Source organism: Ixodes scapularis, unplaced genomic scaffold (genome assembly GCF_016920785.2).
Source record: "Ixodes scapularis isolate PalLabHiFi unplaced genomic scaffold, ASM1692078v2 PGA_scaffold10__122_contigs__length_95168666, whole genome shotgun sequence".
Lineage (NCBI taxonomy): Eukaryota > Metazoa > Arthropoda > Arachnida > Ixodida > Ixodidae > Ixodes > Ixodes scapularis.
The window spans coordinates 80,606,287-80,624,473 of NW_024609836.1; the positions used below are offsets into that span (position 1 = coordinate 80,606,287).

Sequence of the window (18,187 nt, forward strand, 5' to 3'; positions counted from 1 at the left end):
CAGTCTTCCCTTCGGTGCACACGCCTGCAAACGCAGGAAATCGAAGGTGAGCGGAGAGAGCCTCCCTCGCCTTCTTGTTAGCATGCAGCTCGCAACAAAGCCACCGTCGCGTCACCGGAGCGCCGACGGTGAACACACACACACTGGGGACCCCCAAGCGTGCCGTCGCCGAAGGGCCCAGCGAAGGTCGGGACCTTGCGCACTTCGAACACGAGACGTCATGCTCGGAGACTCCTCTCCCACCCTCTCGCTTACCTGGCGGTCAAGTAGGCGCGGGGGGTAGCTATATAAGGCGTCGCGACGTTTCTTACCGCCACTCGTGTCTTCTTTCTTGATCTACATCGAGCTCAAAAGGTTTACCAGCAGCCAAGATGATGCGAGTCGCGTGTTTTCTGCTCCTCGCAGGTAAGTGTTGCCGGCGACTGAATCCAAGAGCGCAGAAGGCCGGGGTGGCCCTGAGGCAGTGGCGGCATACTGGGTGACTTCGGAGATAGGCCGGATTATTTTGGGAGGGGAGGGATCGACTCGGACGGAATGTCTAAATAACCGGTTAGAAGCTCACAAAAAAGAGCGCGACTGTTTACCCAAGAGCTGTTCTTTTTCCCTTTGTTTTATCTAGATTTTTTTTTCTTCTAAATGTTAGTTTCTCACTCCTCAGTTGCAGACAGGGAACGTTCTCGGTATCTCCGGAAAGTTTTCGAAGAAACTTATATGAGATAAAAGTGATATTAAAAATAGCTAGTCGCAGATGGTGCTTGACAAAATGAAATATTTATCGCTTGTAGAGGCGAATGACGAAAGTGAACAAACAAATGCAAAAAGGGGATTGTTGTTGTTTTTTTTTTCTGATTGCCACGATTTTTCTTCGTTGATTCAAGAACGTTCAAAGACCTGATATGGTCAAAAAAATAGTAAGGTTGAACTTTAGGGCAACAAATAAATGATACATATCATGTTTACTGGCAAGTTTCACCTACTAGAGTATGTGTTTTCCCCTTGCACTTTATATCTACCAATCGCTCACTGAGGTCGCATTTCGCCTAACCCCGCGATATCACTTGTCTGTAGCGGATGGGTACCGAAGTGGCCGCAGGTTTTTATATTTGATAATAATTCCTTACAGCTGATGAAACGCGAGGTATTTGAGCCTCTTATTATGCGTCCGTTGTCAATGAGGTTACGGCAATAGCCAATAAGAACGCCAAAGAACAAAACACGAAGCAAGAAGTGCGGTCAGAATAAACCACGTCTTTTAAGCTACTTTTGACTATAGATAAAACAAAGAAATTAGAAAGTATACGTTGCGTGTTGCATCTTGCCTAACCACAGTTCCTTTACGCAGATATGCATTTTAAACAAATGGTCAGAGCAAGCGAAACGAATATATGGGGTATAGCTAGCAAACAACCACAGGTAATCTGCTACGCTCCACGCGAGGAACCGAGGGTTAAATTACTAAAGCAGAGGTTAAGGAAAAAATAATTGTATTGTGGGCATGTCTAGAAAACGGGAAATTAGTCGGCTTCAATGGGCGTCTAGTATCGCCCCTATGCATGAGAAATTTAGCTAGTGCACTACTACCACTGCTAGCCTGGGTCTCGAACATGCATCACGCAGCAGACGTGCAAGGGACACAACTTTACTGCAAGGTGCCTACGTTTCATGCTATATATATAGGGTTCCGTGTTTTCGGATAAATCCGTTAAAATACGAAAAGTCACTCGCCAATTACATTATGTCAATACCGATTTATCCCAAAAGCTCTGAATATTGATGTCATAATGGCAAAATGAACATAAAAACACAAAACCGGGATATGAATAAGCGTTTGTTTGTTTTTCCAAAAAAAAACAAGTGGGATCGAATGACCACCAGCATAATTCGTTCACATCACGAGCAAGTCATGTATAAGAACGAAGAAGGACCGAGATACACTGCTAAATTTCCGCGAAGAGGGACCATTTTGGATTCGAAAGTCTTGAAGCGCTGGAAGACAGCGAGGGAGAAAGACATGAGACAACCGCCATCGCGTTGTGTGTTACAAATTCGAAACCGGCAGCTCTCCTAATTTTTATTTTTTCTGCGGAAAATACGTTAGCGTGCCAACCAAGTTCAGTGCGACGAACATCGGCCACACATCCCAGCAAGGCCGAAGTGCTGGATTTGTTACATCACTTACAAGGGGTCAGCGCACCGGGCACGGGTTCGACACTATACTCCGTTTCATCTTATGTTGTACCGCAGCGAAGGCTAGAAGCGCGAGCTCATAGCATTGGCGGCTGCCCTTAGTGCGCGAGAGCTTGTGCCACCGAGATGCGCCCTTGAGCGAGGAGCTCGCGCTTGTAGCCTTTCCTGCGGTACATCATAAGGTGAAACAGAGTATAGTGCTACGCCAGCATTCGGCAGGGACTCGCATTTAATCGGCGAGAACACGGGTCCCGACTGAACGCCTACGCTATGCGCTATGCGACTCCAATTCACAATAGGCGGCGCCACTCGTTTTCCAAAATGGCGGGTTTAGTAAGGGTCGGAGGTGCGTGCCGCTGCTGAACCTGTCTAGTGTGCGGGGTTTACTGTGTGACACAAATTATTTCTGGTAATACTAGAAAGCAGGGGTGTTATGAGCGCAGGTCACCTCTTTATCCTGAAAGCAAAAACGGTATTTAGCGCAATATTTAGGCCAGGAGGTACGTTTTAATTCCGAGCGAAACCGAAACTAACCTTTATTTTGGATTTCATTTCTTGGTATAGATTTAATTTCAGATTCTTTCATAACTCAAAATGTGTCTCACACCGTAATTATTTAGTTAAAGAAGTTGTTCGCGGAAGATTTTCTCCTTTTAAAGGGCTCTTGATTTTTTTTTTCATGCTAGGCGTTGAAATCGCATGTCAGGACATTACAAAAAAAAAATTTCACTATTAAAATGCGTAGCTTTTTCCTTTTTTTTTTTTTTTTTAAATAGAAATACAGAGGCTCAATTCAAAGTTCCCGCCAGTGCACTGTGACGTAACAGCGTACCGCAAGGTGTCGGGGCGGTACACTGTTATGAGCGAACACAAGCGCTGTGTGCTTTCGTTAGCTTTGCGTGTTCCACGCTGCGCGTGCGCGGAACCCAAAATTGCGGTCTTGAATCGGAGCATGGCAACGACGCGCACGCGCAACGTGGAGCACGCCCCCTATAACGCAAACACACAGCGCTTGCGTTTGCTTTTATACGCAATACTCAAACTCTCTACTAAGGTACAATCTCATACCGGCTGCAGCACGCAGCACCACGTTGGGACAGTGAAGAGTGTTGTTTTCATTCGGAAATGACATTTGGCGAGCAATGATCGCGAGCAGTTCCGCCGTGCCCGCTGAGCAGAAGAATCGATAGGACACTCTCTAGAGCGCTTCCCGTTTCCGCCGCGGGAGGGCGAGCGTCGAGGTGGAGACGCGAATAGGGTTCTTGTACGAGACGATGATGCAACGCCACTTCCAGTTCGAAAATCTCACCGGAACCAGGCGGACTTCATGTTGGAGACATTCGTCACTGTTACACTATGTTTAGTGCCCTTTTGGGTCGTGCTCGCGCTGTAGTTTGTCCGCTCACTCGAGGTTTAAAATGGACAGTTGCGCCGTAATTGATTGTTCCAGCCGTGAAAATCGGCGACAAAATGAGGCGACAGTCAGCAGTATTGGTTTCTTTTAAAATTACTGCGATCATTAGGAACCAGGACAAGGCGGCGGTCAAGGGATCGGTTCGGAGTCATCAAGAATGGCTCCGACGAATACGCCGTCCCAATCTCGACCTAAAAGCTTCGTACCAACCAAGGCTTTGTGAGCTGCACTTCGTGTAAGGTGAGGAAACTCTTTGCGATTGACTAAGACAAGGAAACCAGACGAAATTACTTGTGCGGCAGTTCTTGTCTCTTCTGTGCAGCTGGTCAAAAAGGTTGGAGGACCGGCTACAGTGCTTACAAGTTTTGCACAGTATCCCTCAATGATTTCACGTATAGGTAGCGGCAGTAAATTTCTCGTCAGTCACCGTAAATAATTAGCAGAGGACGGAATTCTCGCCGTCCGACGGCACCGTACGCGTGCAATCAAGTGTCGTCCAAGGATGCTAAACACAAGTCACGCTTATTCTGACCAGTGCTCCATCGTCTGCTCGACCCCCCCCCCCCCCCTTTTTTTTTTTTTTTTGATGATCAAACGCGAGGGATGTAAGCGCCAGAACTCTACACTGCTGCCACAATAAGACACCGAATGCCTCCAATATAGCGCCAAGGCACTGATGGCCGACGACAATGTTGGTTTCGATCTTGAGGCTAACCGGAAGTGACATCAGGTACAATGAGCCTATACTTCCTATTTACACTTTAGCTCCAGACGTAGCCGACGCTATTCGAGCTGAAGGCACCAATATCGAACCACGTGAAAAGCGCAAGTCACTGCGTCCTTTTTTTTTCTTAAATGATTGGTTCAGCGATGATATTACACGTAAACACTAGACGAACGCCACGTCGCTGCACGTTTGGAGCTGTTTGATTGGTTGCTTCGGTTCATGGCGTCGGCTGCGAATGTAGTTCGTCTGCTTCTTCCGTAGCCGTCAGAACGCCGAGTTATGATTGGCTCCGATTGGAACGATAGTGGGCAGCTAGCACTGAGGTTTATCCACTATCCTTCCAATCAGAGCTACCCTTAGCGAAAACTAATACGTTTGAAATATACCACATTCTAATTTGAGTGTATTTGAAATACAGTTCATAATTTTAAGTACACGAAAAATAGACCGAAAATATAAACTTCTCTTTTTTTTACTTAGTACTAAAATATACTTCTGAAAATCATTTTAAAATACATTTACTGAAACTACATTTGAAGTTCCCTACATGCGTTTTGAAATATGTAAATACTAAATTAATAGGCACAAAATACCTTTCACATATATTTTTGAAATATTTATTTAATTCATGCAAAATATACTCCAACCCTAAAAAAATGGAGCAATCAAAAATACGTGCAGAATACTCCTAAAATACCTGAAAATCATAAATACTGTTGTGTGATACTCTAAGTACCTTCTGACTGCAATACTTTGGTAGTTTGACTTAAACTACCAAAATATAGAAAAGCTCGCCTTCTAGAAGTTCGCTTCAAGCAGATATGGAGTACACTGAAGCGCCTAAATACAACATTTGATTAGTTTGTCAACTGAATTGCGGAGCATCGCACTGATAAATCAGCCCAGTTTATGTTATTGTTTCCTTTTTTCTATCAAGAAAACACCTGATCAGTTCCTTATACACCAATCCCAAACGGGGTTCGGGAACTACAACCACAACATTTGCTGATGCTGGAAAGCTTCAGCAGGTGCTGTGAACAGACACGTTTGGCGTAGTTTTGTTAGCACAATGTTAGTTCACTGAACGTGTATACTCACCATTGTACGTGATGCGAATAGTGACTTTAATATAGTGATATTAACTACCATATCAAATAGTCAACTACTAAAATGGAAAGGCAAAACAACTACTGTAAAATATTTTTTTTTCGCGGGCTCAATATTTCGCGATTTAGGTCAAAGTTGGAGTTTTGGAATAATTCGCAAATTCTAATTTTCGCGACGCGCTGGGATCGCATTATAGATTTTAATGTTTTCACATTTTGCCGGAATTGTTCACGGGACCTATTTCTCGGAAACGTAGGCGATTCGCGAACTTTGCGAGAATTAGGTCCTCACGAAAATAAAGTTGTTTACAGTATTTTAAAGGGAAGATACTGCCTTGATTCGCTCCGTCCTGAGTGGTGCTACGCGGAGAAGCAATAACATGTATATTATGAGCCGTTTGTGTGGATATTGTTTTAGGGACTGAGCCGAATTGTTATTAGTCGTACCAATGCTTTTTAGTAAGAGATATCGTCCATGACCTTCAAAACACTGTTTCCCCTTTGACAGACTCCCGAGGAGAAGATCGAATACTTGGAACCTTAATAAGCGCAGAGGTGGTCACCGAAAAAATGATTACCTTCAATATGTAGGCTATATAAGGCTCTAGAGCAGTCAACGGGACTGTGAATGAGCTGTTCAGTGCGTCATGGTGTTTGTGTCTGTGTTCGTTTCTAATGTAGCTTTGTGAGATGTATTTAGTAGTGCCTTCAAACACCACAGGGACGCCATTTGCTGACAAAATCGAAAATAAAAAAAAAATTGTGTAACCGGTTTTTAATGCACAAATTGCATCTTGAGTGTGAAGGGATAATATTTTTGGTATTTTAAAATATTTTTTGATTCATATTTATAATGTATTTTGAATACCTTACGCGCGTATTTCGAATGCGGCCAAAATAATACAGAATAAATACAAAATGAATATTCGTACAAAATACATTTCAACTTCGTTTGAAGTACGGCCTCTTTTTGCTAAGGGTAATCATAGCTCGGCGTCGTTTTCACGTCACCGCTTCAAGAAAGCAGACAAACTTTCGCTCCGCGTAGTCGCGGAGAACTCGAGAAACGCAGGGTATGGCTTATAACATTCACGCACGTTGCGTCGCGATTGGTTGTTCGGTTTTCTCATCGGGCAATACCGCAGTCTTATTGGCTGCGGAGCGAGAAAACGAGATGCTCCGAATTCTTCGCGCCCTATTTTTATTTTTTTTTTTAACTTTCAATGATTAGAGGTTTGAAACTCTAGCACTCCTGGTTATGGAGATATAGGACTGCGTTAGAATCACCTTCTCGTGTACACCATCTGGACCCGGGAGACGTCGCGGCGCCTTTTTAAACATCGTTGCAGTGTCTACAAGTTCACGGTCTTTCGCGCACAATTCTTCTTATCTGACTGGAAAACGCCCGCATTAGAAAAAAAAAAAAAGAAAGTAGTCCGGTTTTTTGCGGAGCTTTAGTAATTTCCCCTTTTTGTGGAGAATTGAGAGATTTGTAAGCGCATTTTAGATAAGACGTACGTTGCCTTACCAAGTCGTAGACGTTTTAAACGCCAAAAGCACCACTTCAATTCCTCCGACAACCAAAATTTACAAGAACTCCTTCGCAGCGGCGTATAAACAATGCGCAAAACGGCGCTGGAGCTGCGCGAACGCGCGGGCGCCTCTCAGGCTTTGGCTCTTATTGCCAGAGAAAGTGGTCCCGCAGAGTGTGGCGAAACCTCGGCCGTAAAGTTTCCGGCACGTGGCACCACTCCGAAGCAACCTTGTCGCGCGAAGGCCGTTCGCGCACTCACCGCACCCTCGCCGGCCGCTTTCTCGGTCTGCAAACAAGTCCGCCATCAGGGATTCCCGCTGGCACGACGCGCATTATGCTCGAGCGAAAATAGCCACTCGTAGTGCCTATAAATTGCACGGCTCTCCGGTCATGAGAAAGAAAACCAAGACCGAGGCGCGATTAGGGAAAACAGACATGTGAACCGACAGTCAATGTTTTACTGAGCCTTAGGCAATTGTGTTTGTGTGTTCTTCTTCTTTTACTCGTTCAAGGGTTTTCGTAGTGTTCCAAGTTCGCCGCCTTACCTGTAGTGGAGAGGGGTCTAGCGCACACCAGCTCGGAGCACGTGGAGCGAAAGCTCCCGCTGCAGGACCCAGGGATCCTGGGTTCAATCCCCGCCCCTGCCAGTTTTGATCTGGATAAGCATCGTACCGGCGTGCGGTCGTGTATCACTACTGTGTGGTGCACGTTAAAGACACCAGGCTAGCAGTCGTACTGCACTGGTTAAATCGCTTATCTACAGTGGGTAACAATGTCGCCATGTCCTGCACTCTAAAAAACGGTTGTGCGTCTACTTTCACGCACAACACTGGGAGAGCCAATCACCGCAACTTACGGAGGCAGCTCACCGAATGACAATGCCGAAACATCTGTTTAGACCAAAAAACGCAGTCTGAGTTGTGACATTAAGCAATGCAAAACGTCACGCTTGCATTGCTTAATGTCCCAAGTTAGAGTGCGTTTCTTGGTGTAAACCAGAGGTGGCCAAGCTGCGGCTCGCGAGCCGCATGCGGCTCTTCGCGTGTTAACATGCGGCTCGCGGCTCCCTGGCCAACCCTCCCCCCCCCCCCCCACACACACACACACACACACTTCCCCGCCTCCCTCCCGGTCACACGAGCACTTCCCCCAAAAGAGAAATGAAACGCGGTTTGAATCGAAAGTCCGGTTGCGGTTTGGTAGCCTTGTGCTACTGCTACCTTACGTACAGTTGGATTGCCTTTCACTCGGATAGATTGAAAGTAGTTCGAGTTTTGTTTATTCCTCTGGGAAAAAAATTGCCCGCCCCCCGCTTTTGGAAGTTTCGTGGTTTTGTATGCGGCTCTTAGGCCGGGTCAGCCTGGCCACCCCTGGTCTAAACGTATGTTTCGGCATCGTCATTCACTGAGCTGCCTCCGTAAGTTGCGGTGATTGGCTCTACGAGTGTTGTGCGGGAAGGCAGACTCACGGGCTTTTTTTAGAGTGTGGCAGACTAACCTCCTGCTGTATAAACAACTAACGACAAATTTTAACCTCTAATAGAGTGCGTTTGATTTTTTTTTTTTTTTTTACAGTTCTTTACCCGTATTATACAAAACGGTTGGGAACGTAGGCATCTGCCGTGAAATCACTTTAGAACGGTTCAATTGTTTTGGTCAGGAGGCGTTCCTAGCGCCACCACGACACCGGCAGGATCAAACGAGCTTGCTGCTGTCACGAAGCCAGTACATAAACTCGTATCTTTGATTGGCGTCACTTGACGTTGGTTGAGCTTTTCCTACGTTTCATGGGTAAACTGTGGCCGCTTGGCTCGCGCCTGTGTGATTCGATGGGCTCAGGGAGAACAAGCAAGTCTCCTGCTCACCAGCCCTGCGCGACGTGCTTGGCTTTTTTTTTTTTTTTCGTTTTAGGGGCGAAGCTTTTTAGGGTCTAGCCTTGTCCGTCCGGCGTCTGTGCTCACATCGATTGCCATCGCATCTCTCTTAAAAAAAAATGTTTGCGCAGTCGACAGGATTTGAACCTGTGCGGGGAGACCCCAATGGATTTCTACTCCATCGCCTTAACCACTCAGCCACGACTGCAGGACGAGTAGGGAGCTCTGAGATGTGGTAGTAACTCAAGAGCTGGGGATGTCATGGATGAAACGTTGCATGTAGCCGCTCAACGTCTATACAGGAGAGGGCGCTGCGGTCAAATACGTATATAATCGCGTTAAACTTTGCATGCATTGGCTCAACGTTTATAGACGAGAGGGCGCTGCGGTGAAAAGCTCAAATGCGTATATAGCCACGTTCCATACCACACATTCTCTTTCTGACATGGACCGTTGACTTAAGCGGTGGAGATGCGTTCCCACGGCTTCCAGCGGATCCGAGCTGATCCGCTAGAAGAACCACTGGCTCTGCATTTCACCGATCATAAAGCAGTAATAATGAAGTCGAAACGCAACCTGGAACTCAGCACTACCTATGAGCAAATAAAAAAAATCAGCACCATCAGCACTACCTATGAACAAAATCAGTATCATCACCATCACAAGAGCTTCGCCCCAATCAACATCATTCACCACGTAGAGATGCGGTCTTTTCTTCCTTTTTTTTTTTCAAGTATTTATACGTATTCTAAGCCTCGTCAATCGCTGCGTCAGAGACTTTTCTAGCCTGTGATGTAACCAATTTTGCATATACCATGTGGGGTGCCTACAGTTTTCACAAACCTCTACGTCTTTCCGGCATCTCTCACTCACTCACTCATTTACTCACAGTTTACACGTGACCGCACGCTTGTCTATCAAAAATGAGTTGGTGAGCGTATGCAGCGGCCTCCTCGAGCCAAAAACGAAGGATCAAAGCACGGGACATGTTCCTGCAGAAACTGTCAGCTCCGAGGACACCTTGTCGTGCGTAGGGTGCCTCGATGTCCTTCTGTTTAGGGTGATGCCACCCTTTGCAGTACCCGATGCCGACAGCACGCGCCCACGGGTAAAATACAAAAAAATCGACGAAAACAAAATGTCGCCATAGCACAGTCAGCGTCACAAACGCGTGCAGTAACACGCTCTTTGACGCGCTTCTAAACAAAAAAAAAAGAATAAAAATAAAAGTGTGGGACAAAATGGCCAGGGCCCGTTTGCTCGAAGCGGTAACCGCGGCTAAAATTAGCCGCAGTACATAGGGAAGGATTTTGAAATCACGTGACTGGCTCGGTAGGGGATGCGGGGAAACATGGCGATGCCCCGGTGAGTGATGGCCACTCGCTTTGGAACCAATATGTCGTTGTAGCCGCAATATCGGGCGCGTTAGTCAGCGACGAATGGTGCAGGAGGCTTTCGATTTGCCTTACCTCACTTAAATCGCAAAGCATGAGCAATGATCTAGCCGCGTTTTTTAGATACTCCTTCGATTCTGGCCATTCCTAAGCCTAAATGAACGCGATAATTGTCGCCATGGCAACGTCTTTGGAAAGTGGATTGCCTTAACTCAATCGGCCGGGTAATGATAGCACACAAAAGCAGACAGCGTCCCAATATACCTTTTTCTAAATTTCCAAAGAACCGATGTGCATGCTACGAGTGTGGTTACACTCGTTGCACGTGCTGGCGTCTGCAGTAGTAATTTTCAAAAGCAACAAGTCCAAAAACAAATTTTGCCTGGCACGCGCGTTAGTCAAAGCCTTATTATGATTATTTACTTCAAATCTTTTATAAGAGCAAGGCCAGCGCACACAGACCGTAGAATTAAACTTCCAGCGTTCTCCTCGATGCTTGGACAATTTAGAAAAAGGTATGCTGGGACGCTGTCTGCTTTTGTGTGTTATCAATAGCCGGCCGACTGAGTCTAGGTCATCCCCTTTCCAAAGACGTTGCCATGCCGACAATCATGGCGTTCATTGAGGCCTAGTAATGGACAGAATCGAGACTATCTAAAAAATGCGGCGCACAGCTTTGGCCGCGCTTACCAAGCTGTGCGCTGAAATTTCGAATGTGGGTTTGGCTCCGTTTGTCGTGTCTGAAGGCGTGCCGCGTTCCCCCGTCACAGGCCTGCTGGGCCCGGTCCGCGCCGCGCCGAAAGCCGGCTGCGATGTTCTCCAAGTGGACGGCTGCGCCGCTGACGTCTTCCTCTTCGCCGCGAAGGATTCCGCGCCCAAGGACGCCGCCGAACTCGAGTCCTACTGCAAGTGAGTTGCCCGCATCGTGGGTTCTCAAGCTGAATTTCTACTTCCTTGGAACCCAAGGGTTCCGTGTACGCAGTACCCTTGGAGATTCGCCCAGCTTGTAAATAGACCTTTTTTATTTTCAAAAACACCTCGAGAAACGTTCGTGGTCGCCATTTTTGGTGTACGAAGCGTCCGATTGGACCCGAGTCCTCGCCCAACGTTGGCGTAGCCCTCGCGTCCAATACACGGTCAGAGGCCGTGCCCAAACTGTTAACTCACTCGGCTACTTGGCGAGCAGAACAAACTACAAGGGGTGCTCTTTCAAGTTTGTTTACTTCAAATCTCGGTGTTTACCCAACACAAGTCCTGTAGACTTGACTCCTTACGTAATGTAAAAAGTGTTCACAATAAACGGAGTTACGTTGGCGGGACGCGACAAGCCGGATTTCTTCCTAAATCAATCGTCAGAGGATGTGAACTCGATGCACTTCAGCCTTTGCCGAAGAGGTGCTGGAAACATGCGCAGTGCATTGCAGCATTGTTTACGCAGGCCTGAATGGCTACCCCAGAGCACATCGTCGAGTCACGAGAGAACACGAGACCCAACCGAGAACTGACGCAAAGTTTGGCAACATCAGCCGAGCGCTGCGTCATGGTCGTTGTCCCGATAGGTGTCGTTCTAAAGTTGACCACTTGGGGTTCCATACGAGACACGAAAAGTCAAACTCCCTCAAGTCACCGCAGCGGGTCCCCCTTCCTTGTCCCTAGGGGCTGTTGTCCACTTGGAGAGGCACCATGCTACTTGACCTCTGTTTAGCAAAGATAAAGAGACTCTTCGGTAGATGCTGGTCAAGTTGCCTCATGTACATCCCGCGGTATAGTTGTAAAACAAGCCAGGAACAGTCCGAGTTTTCACGTCGTAGATGACTCTTCCGAGCCTGTTCTTACTGTGTACTCTCAACTGCAGGGTCCAGAAGGCGTCTGAAGAATGTTCCAGGAACTACGTCAAGAAGTGCACAGAGAGCGTCGTTCAGGGCATCGCCACGATCTTCCTCGACGACATCAAGGACGAAATCGACACGCGTTGCGACCCAACTCAAGATTACCACAAAGGTGAGTACACCCTGCTATGAACTACCCCCTCAATGAACTTTGTCAAACTTGTCTTCTTTTTTATTTGGGTAATCTTTTAAAAGAGCCATATATAGGTAGGAATTAGAATACTCCTGGGACGATATTAAAAAAGAAGTCGGCTAAAAGCTAGAACGAACACGAAAATATTTGGAACATATAGCGGGCTATACATCAATCAACGTTCCGCACACCGAGATGATTGTAGTGTACATCACTACAATTAAAAAAAACTTTAAAGAAAATACATCTTAGGTCTCTCACCTTAGGGCGATTTGAATATTATATTAAACGTCCAAAAATTTAGGTGATTTTCTTTCGTACAAAGCAAAAAAAAAAGCACATGTTAATTTTAGGTGTCCCTTTAGCGCAACTCCTCCCAATTGCATTTCCTTGCTGATCATGAAAGAGCACGAGTAAGCCTATCACTACCATTCCAATAGACTACTTTCAAAAATCCCAGCATGCAACACAGCGCGCGTTGCATTATGGTACCTCTTTAGCCATGGAGAGGAACGGCGTGGTTTTCGATTTACATTGTTGTAGACCTCAAAGCAGGCTGCCTTGAGGTCTGCCCACTATCCTCCACTCAGAACCAATCAGAGCTCGGCGTTCTGACGTCTCCGCAACCCCGGCAAAAAGAAGCAGACGAACTTGCGCTCCGCATAGGATTCCTTAGTAGGAAACGTGTACAAACAAAAGGTCGCAATTACAAAGGTGAGGGAAAATAGCTGCGGTTTCGAGTAAGTTTAGTACTTACAAAAGTAATCAGATCGTTCTTGTGATTACTTCCTAATAATCGTATTGAAATGATTACAAATTTACTTGGAAAATAATCGATTACACGTAACTTTTTGTTACTTCTGATGAGTACCGTGCTGGTATGGTTGTAAGCAGTGAAATGTGTGCGAAGCAGCCTTCAGGAGTGAACGGTGTATACGGAGCGCAAGTCCGTCTGCTTCATGCACAGGGGTTGCGATGATGATGTCAGAACGCCGAGCTTTTATTGGCTGATCAAAACATATAGTAGCAAGACCTCAATACATCTAGCATTGAGGTCTACCCGCTATCCTTTTAATCAAAGCCATTCACAGCTCGGCGTCTTTCTGAAGTTACTGCGACTCCTGTGCAAGAAGCAGACGAGTTGCTCTCAGCATGGCTTTAGTTTCTCCGCTTTCCCGGGAATGGGCGCGGGCCACGGAACCCACGGATTCGGGACGTCAAATATCAACAGTTGCACGAAACAACGCAGCCACTTTCGCGCATCTATTATTCTTTTGCAGAATACCTCAAGCACGTGGGCTGCATGAACAGCGTCGGCCCCGGAATCCATAAGTGCATGAGGGACCTGGTTGTGGCACTCGACGTTGCTGCTCAGTTGCCCGTCAAGCAGAGGATCGGCGGTGCCTGTTGGTAAGTTCAATTGCCTTTTTTTTTACAGCCATAGTTGCTATTGATTTTTACCACCACTGGAAATGACGTCTGTTCTAGGTGTTGTAGTTTTTGATGTTGTAGATGCAATTTATGCTGTAGTTGTTGTAGTAGCGCGAAGGGTGTCCGTCGTCGATGTTGCCAAATCCTTTAAAAAGATCGCTCGCCACCCGCGGGATTCGATCCTGGGTTTGCTGCGTGCAAAGCGGGCGCGTTTGCACTGAGCTAGAACACTTTTTAAGGCGAAAGTCTTGTTGTCTCATCATTGAGTCGACCTTCAAAGTCCTTGAGCGAAAACTCGACAGCGACACGTAAGATACGAAAACCGGTGACACGAAAGGTACCAAAACCCACGGTTCAGCACTGGACCACGAGATGGCGTTACTTGTGCCAGAATCGGCGGTGGCGCTATTGGTGACTCAAACGAAATCTAAGTCGCGTAGCGGCAACGCCGAGAAGCTCAGTAGAGGGGGTTGTTTCGACTCTTTCCTCTGCTATCGCTGCTTGGTTCTCGTAGGCAGCATGAAAACAAACATAGTTACTAGTAACTATTTTTATGCTTCCGCCGTGTCATTCCTACGCACTGACTAGAAGAAGGCATTTACCGTCGAAAAATTGCTTTGCTTTTATATGTAACACCGATCTTACGCTACAGTGCAAGAAATTTATGGTGGTCCGCGTGCTGAACGATGTAAACGACCTCCTTTCTTCCGCCATTTCGACTGACCAGCGAGCCCCCATAGTTCGCTGGAGTCGCGTATATTCCTCCAAAAAGACTTCTCGCCCTTTTTCCTCGGTTTTTCGTGGTTTTTCGTTGGTAGTACGACGCAACATCCTTAAATAATCTGTCTTTCTTTAGTGCATCTGCGCTTGGGCTTTTGCCTTCAAGTCATCTTACGGATAACATAGGAGGCCATGTGAATTTTTTTGCTTCTTTCTTGATTGAGTTACGACACAGCATTGACTTGCTTCGACTAGGTTGCCTCTATATGTCCTCTTTAGGGAGATTCCATTTGTCGTAGCGATTACACGTGCTTTCGGGAAAAATACAAAGCAATAGCCGGTAAAAAAATGCTTTCGTAGCGTTGTCAGTTCCTAGAGCTTGTGCAGGAAAAAGCTTTTTAGGCGCTCCGAAAAAGAAAAAAAAAAAAGCGTTCGGAACAAAATGGCAAGGTATTCATTTTGTTCCGAAAGCTTTTGTTTCCTTACCCCGGGGTTTGTGAATGCCCAACGACTTCGCCGTAACGGGTCGCAGCTGTCGTTGCGACTGTACGTGTATTAGCATAGGACTGCTCGCCTTTTTCACACAGAAAATTTAATTTCAAAGTGTAACAACAAAAAAAGTGGAATAGAAGTGCAACGAGCGTAAAGACGTGGTCACACTGCTAATACAGCACACACAAAACAGTCTGTAAACACTGTCTGAGGCGTGTTTTTTTAGACTTAGGCTAGGGGGCGCTACCTACCGTCTGTTACAGTTACAAAAGGTATAACCATTAACATCCATCCACCTATCTTTCTTGTATGACTGTTTTTTCACATTGGTCATAGAAAAACTGTCCGCTGACATATTCGAGGCACACATATGTACTAGCAAACAGGCTTCGAACATGCTTTGAATCCGTGTCGGCAAATAATTCCGTCATATCATGTCTGCAACGAACATTGCGTGCCTCGTGTCTGGTGTATTCGCAGCGTGAATGCGGGTTAAGAGTTGGCTACCTCCACGCTGTCCAAGCATAGACACTAGTAATCGAGCAGAGAGAGTTCACCCCCGTGTCCGCCCTTCTTGCCTCTCGCAGCAAGTTCGACGGCTTCGAGAACTGCGTCACCCAGCTTGTGCAGAGCAAGTGCACCGGCGAATCGACCACGTTCGCAAAGGGCCTGCTGAACAAGTACGCCGGAGAACTCCTGGGCACGGTCTGCGGTGCCTTCAAGGGCAACGACAAGTGTGCCGCCATCAACTACGGCAGCGCCGTGGGCGACGCCAGCCTCAAGTCCATCCTCGCGCCCCTCATCAAGGTCTCTGACGCCCTCGGCTAGACGCTCAACGAAGCGCCACTCACGATATCTGGTCAACAATGTAGTCTAGTGTTATGTTACTGTGAAGAAAACGCGTCTGGCCGCGGTCACTCTTTAGTAAAACCGCCAGAAAGCCACCTGAGTGTCAGTGTGTACTTTGGTGCCTGTCTTCACTTGTCTTCACAACAAAGAATGTCTTCACCCTATAGACCTGTCGATCGGTCTCAGGGTGAAGACGTCCTTTGTTGCAATGAGTACAACGTGTGACGCGCTGGTGCATTCAGTTCTATACTTGTGCGGTAAAATGTCTACTAAGCATTAGCAGAGGTTACGCGTTTGAGCTGAGTCACACCAGTTTGTGCGCACTTCAAAAGACACACACATAAAAAACAATTGGCCAGAAGAATGGTTGATATGTCACTACTCAAGCAAAAGCGCCTATGTGTATGAAGGCACTCTGTGTGTATTGGTGAGTCAAAACCTTATATAGAGAATATAGCTTGCGCGCCCGCTCCGTGACGTCACTGTAACTAGACCAGCGAGCGGAAAAGCGAAAGTCTGCTGGACGCTGGGCTTCGCTCTGTCTACGCGCTTTGCGGGCTGGCATGTGGCTTCAATAGGATATATTATACGAATGTCACTTACCAGTGCGTGACGACGAGGTAATTAATTGAATTACAGCTTTTATGATGAGAAGTTCATATAACAACTCCGACCTCTTGGGTTTGTCTATTAGGTAACTACGACCGAAAACACTCGTTGTAAATATTCCCGACTCTCTCTACACTTGTTTAACTTGATCTTCTTCATAAAACAAGAACGCCGCTCTGCGATCAAAAAGATATATTTTAATTGAAGCATTTTTCGGACGTCCATGCCTAACACAAAATTAGAAAATACGTGAAATAGTATCTTAAAGTGGGATTTTTATAAGGCCAACCAAGCTCAGGAGCCACGTAAGCACTAAATGTGTCTGTCGATCGGTCCGTAACCGCTAAACGACCTTGAAGGAAGCAGCCACCGGTGCCAGGGAGCAAACCCCGGTCACCCGCGTGGATGCCGAGTGCGCTGCTAACTGAGCTACGGACAAAGCGGCAGGAACAGGAGGAGCAGAAGCAGGTAGAGTGAGGATGCCCGCTGAGAGGAGAGGGGTGGAAAGACAAGAAAGAGAGGTTCAGAAACAGCTGGTGTAGAAAGAGAGCGAGGAAGAGTATGGAAGGGGCAAAAAAGCGCGCTACCCCTCTCTTTGTGACCCAAAAAAAAAATTCAGCGCAAAAACGTTTGTATCGAAAAGGCTTTGGTGCTGAACGGAAGCGCACACAGCACCACAAAGAGACAATATGGTCTGACGTAATAGACCGATCTCATCAAGCGTTCCACGCATGCGTGACGCCGCCATAACTGTAGTTCGTACGAGGCAGACGCCAGTTCACGAGATAGCTCGTGCCGCCTCGTGCTTTGCTCGCGCAGACCTCCAGCGGGGTTGTTGCGCGTGCAGAAAGACTACAGCTCCCACGATGCATGTCGGCAGCGGTGGCGTACTCAAACTAGCTGTGAGATCGGTCTATTTGTTTCAATATAAAACGCTGCCCTAGGAAGCTCCTAAACTAAGTGCACTACCCCACCCAGGCATTGATAGACTAAGCTTCATCCTGCCCTATAGTCGGTTTCCCCTTTCATTCTTCACCTGTCACCAAGATGTGCTCCAATAGGAAACCGAAACGTTCCAAGAAACGTGTCCAAATCAATCACTTTTTTCTGTATTTTTTTAATGATGTACGATTTTTTGGATAATTCTTTATTTTGCTGATTTAGTGGTCTCCTATGATGCCCCAGAAAGTTCCCATATTTCCTTTCAGCTGAAGTCCTGATGTTGACGAGATTACGTGCTAGTGTGAGCCATCAAGGAGCGTCAAAAGTACGAGTCATTGGGCCTTTTTGTTTATGACTGGTTCACGACAATATAACACGTACAGACACAGAAAAAACACCTTTATGGGGCACTTTTGTCGCTGTCTAATTGCTATACCATCAGCTCGTGGAATCGGCTGCGTCTGAACCAACGAAGTCTAAGTGAAACCGCGCCCTAAAATTCAACGACTTAATAAGTTAATTATTCGAACATCGTTAATGACCTGATTATTCCGGACTGTATTAATTTTCCTAGATAGGTCCCTGAGGAGGGACCAAGAAGACACCAACCTTGCTTTTGTGTGATGCGCAGTTTTTGCTCAACGTTGCCGGAGTTTCGTGAAACACCTGTTGTTATAAATCGCGGGGCTCGTTTTAATGTCAGCCGGCAAAAAAATTGGGCTTTCAAGTAACGACCTCAGGCATTCGCAGAAAGAAAAAAAATTGCGGTGCAATTTACTTTCCCGTGAAAAAAAAAAAAAAAAAGATTCAAAGGACGTTTACGCTAGAGGACCGAGTTCAACCGTGAGTAGTGTGCTCAGGTTTAAGAGTGGTTCAAACTGTTCGAT

General features: G+C 46.6%; 1 protein-coding gene across 1 annotated transcript; it reads left to right on the forward strand.

Moving 5' to 3' along the window:
* The first annotated feature begins 308 nt into the window (after positions 1–308).
* LOC8041216 lies at positions 309–15,844 on the forward strand. The gene is made up of 5 exons (XM_029982491.2): positions 309–405; positions 11,006–11,144; positions 12,091–12,236; positions 13,538–13,667; positions 15,488–15,844. The coding sequence occupies exons 1-5, from the start codon at positions 372–374 to the stop codon at positions 15,726–15,728; spliced, it is 690 nt and encodes a 229-aa protein (XP_029838351.2). The 5' UTR covers positions 309–371; the 3' UTR covers positions 15,729–15,844.
* The last annotated feature ends 2,343 nt before the right edge of the window (positions 15,845–18,187 follow it).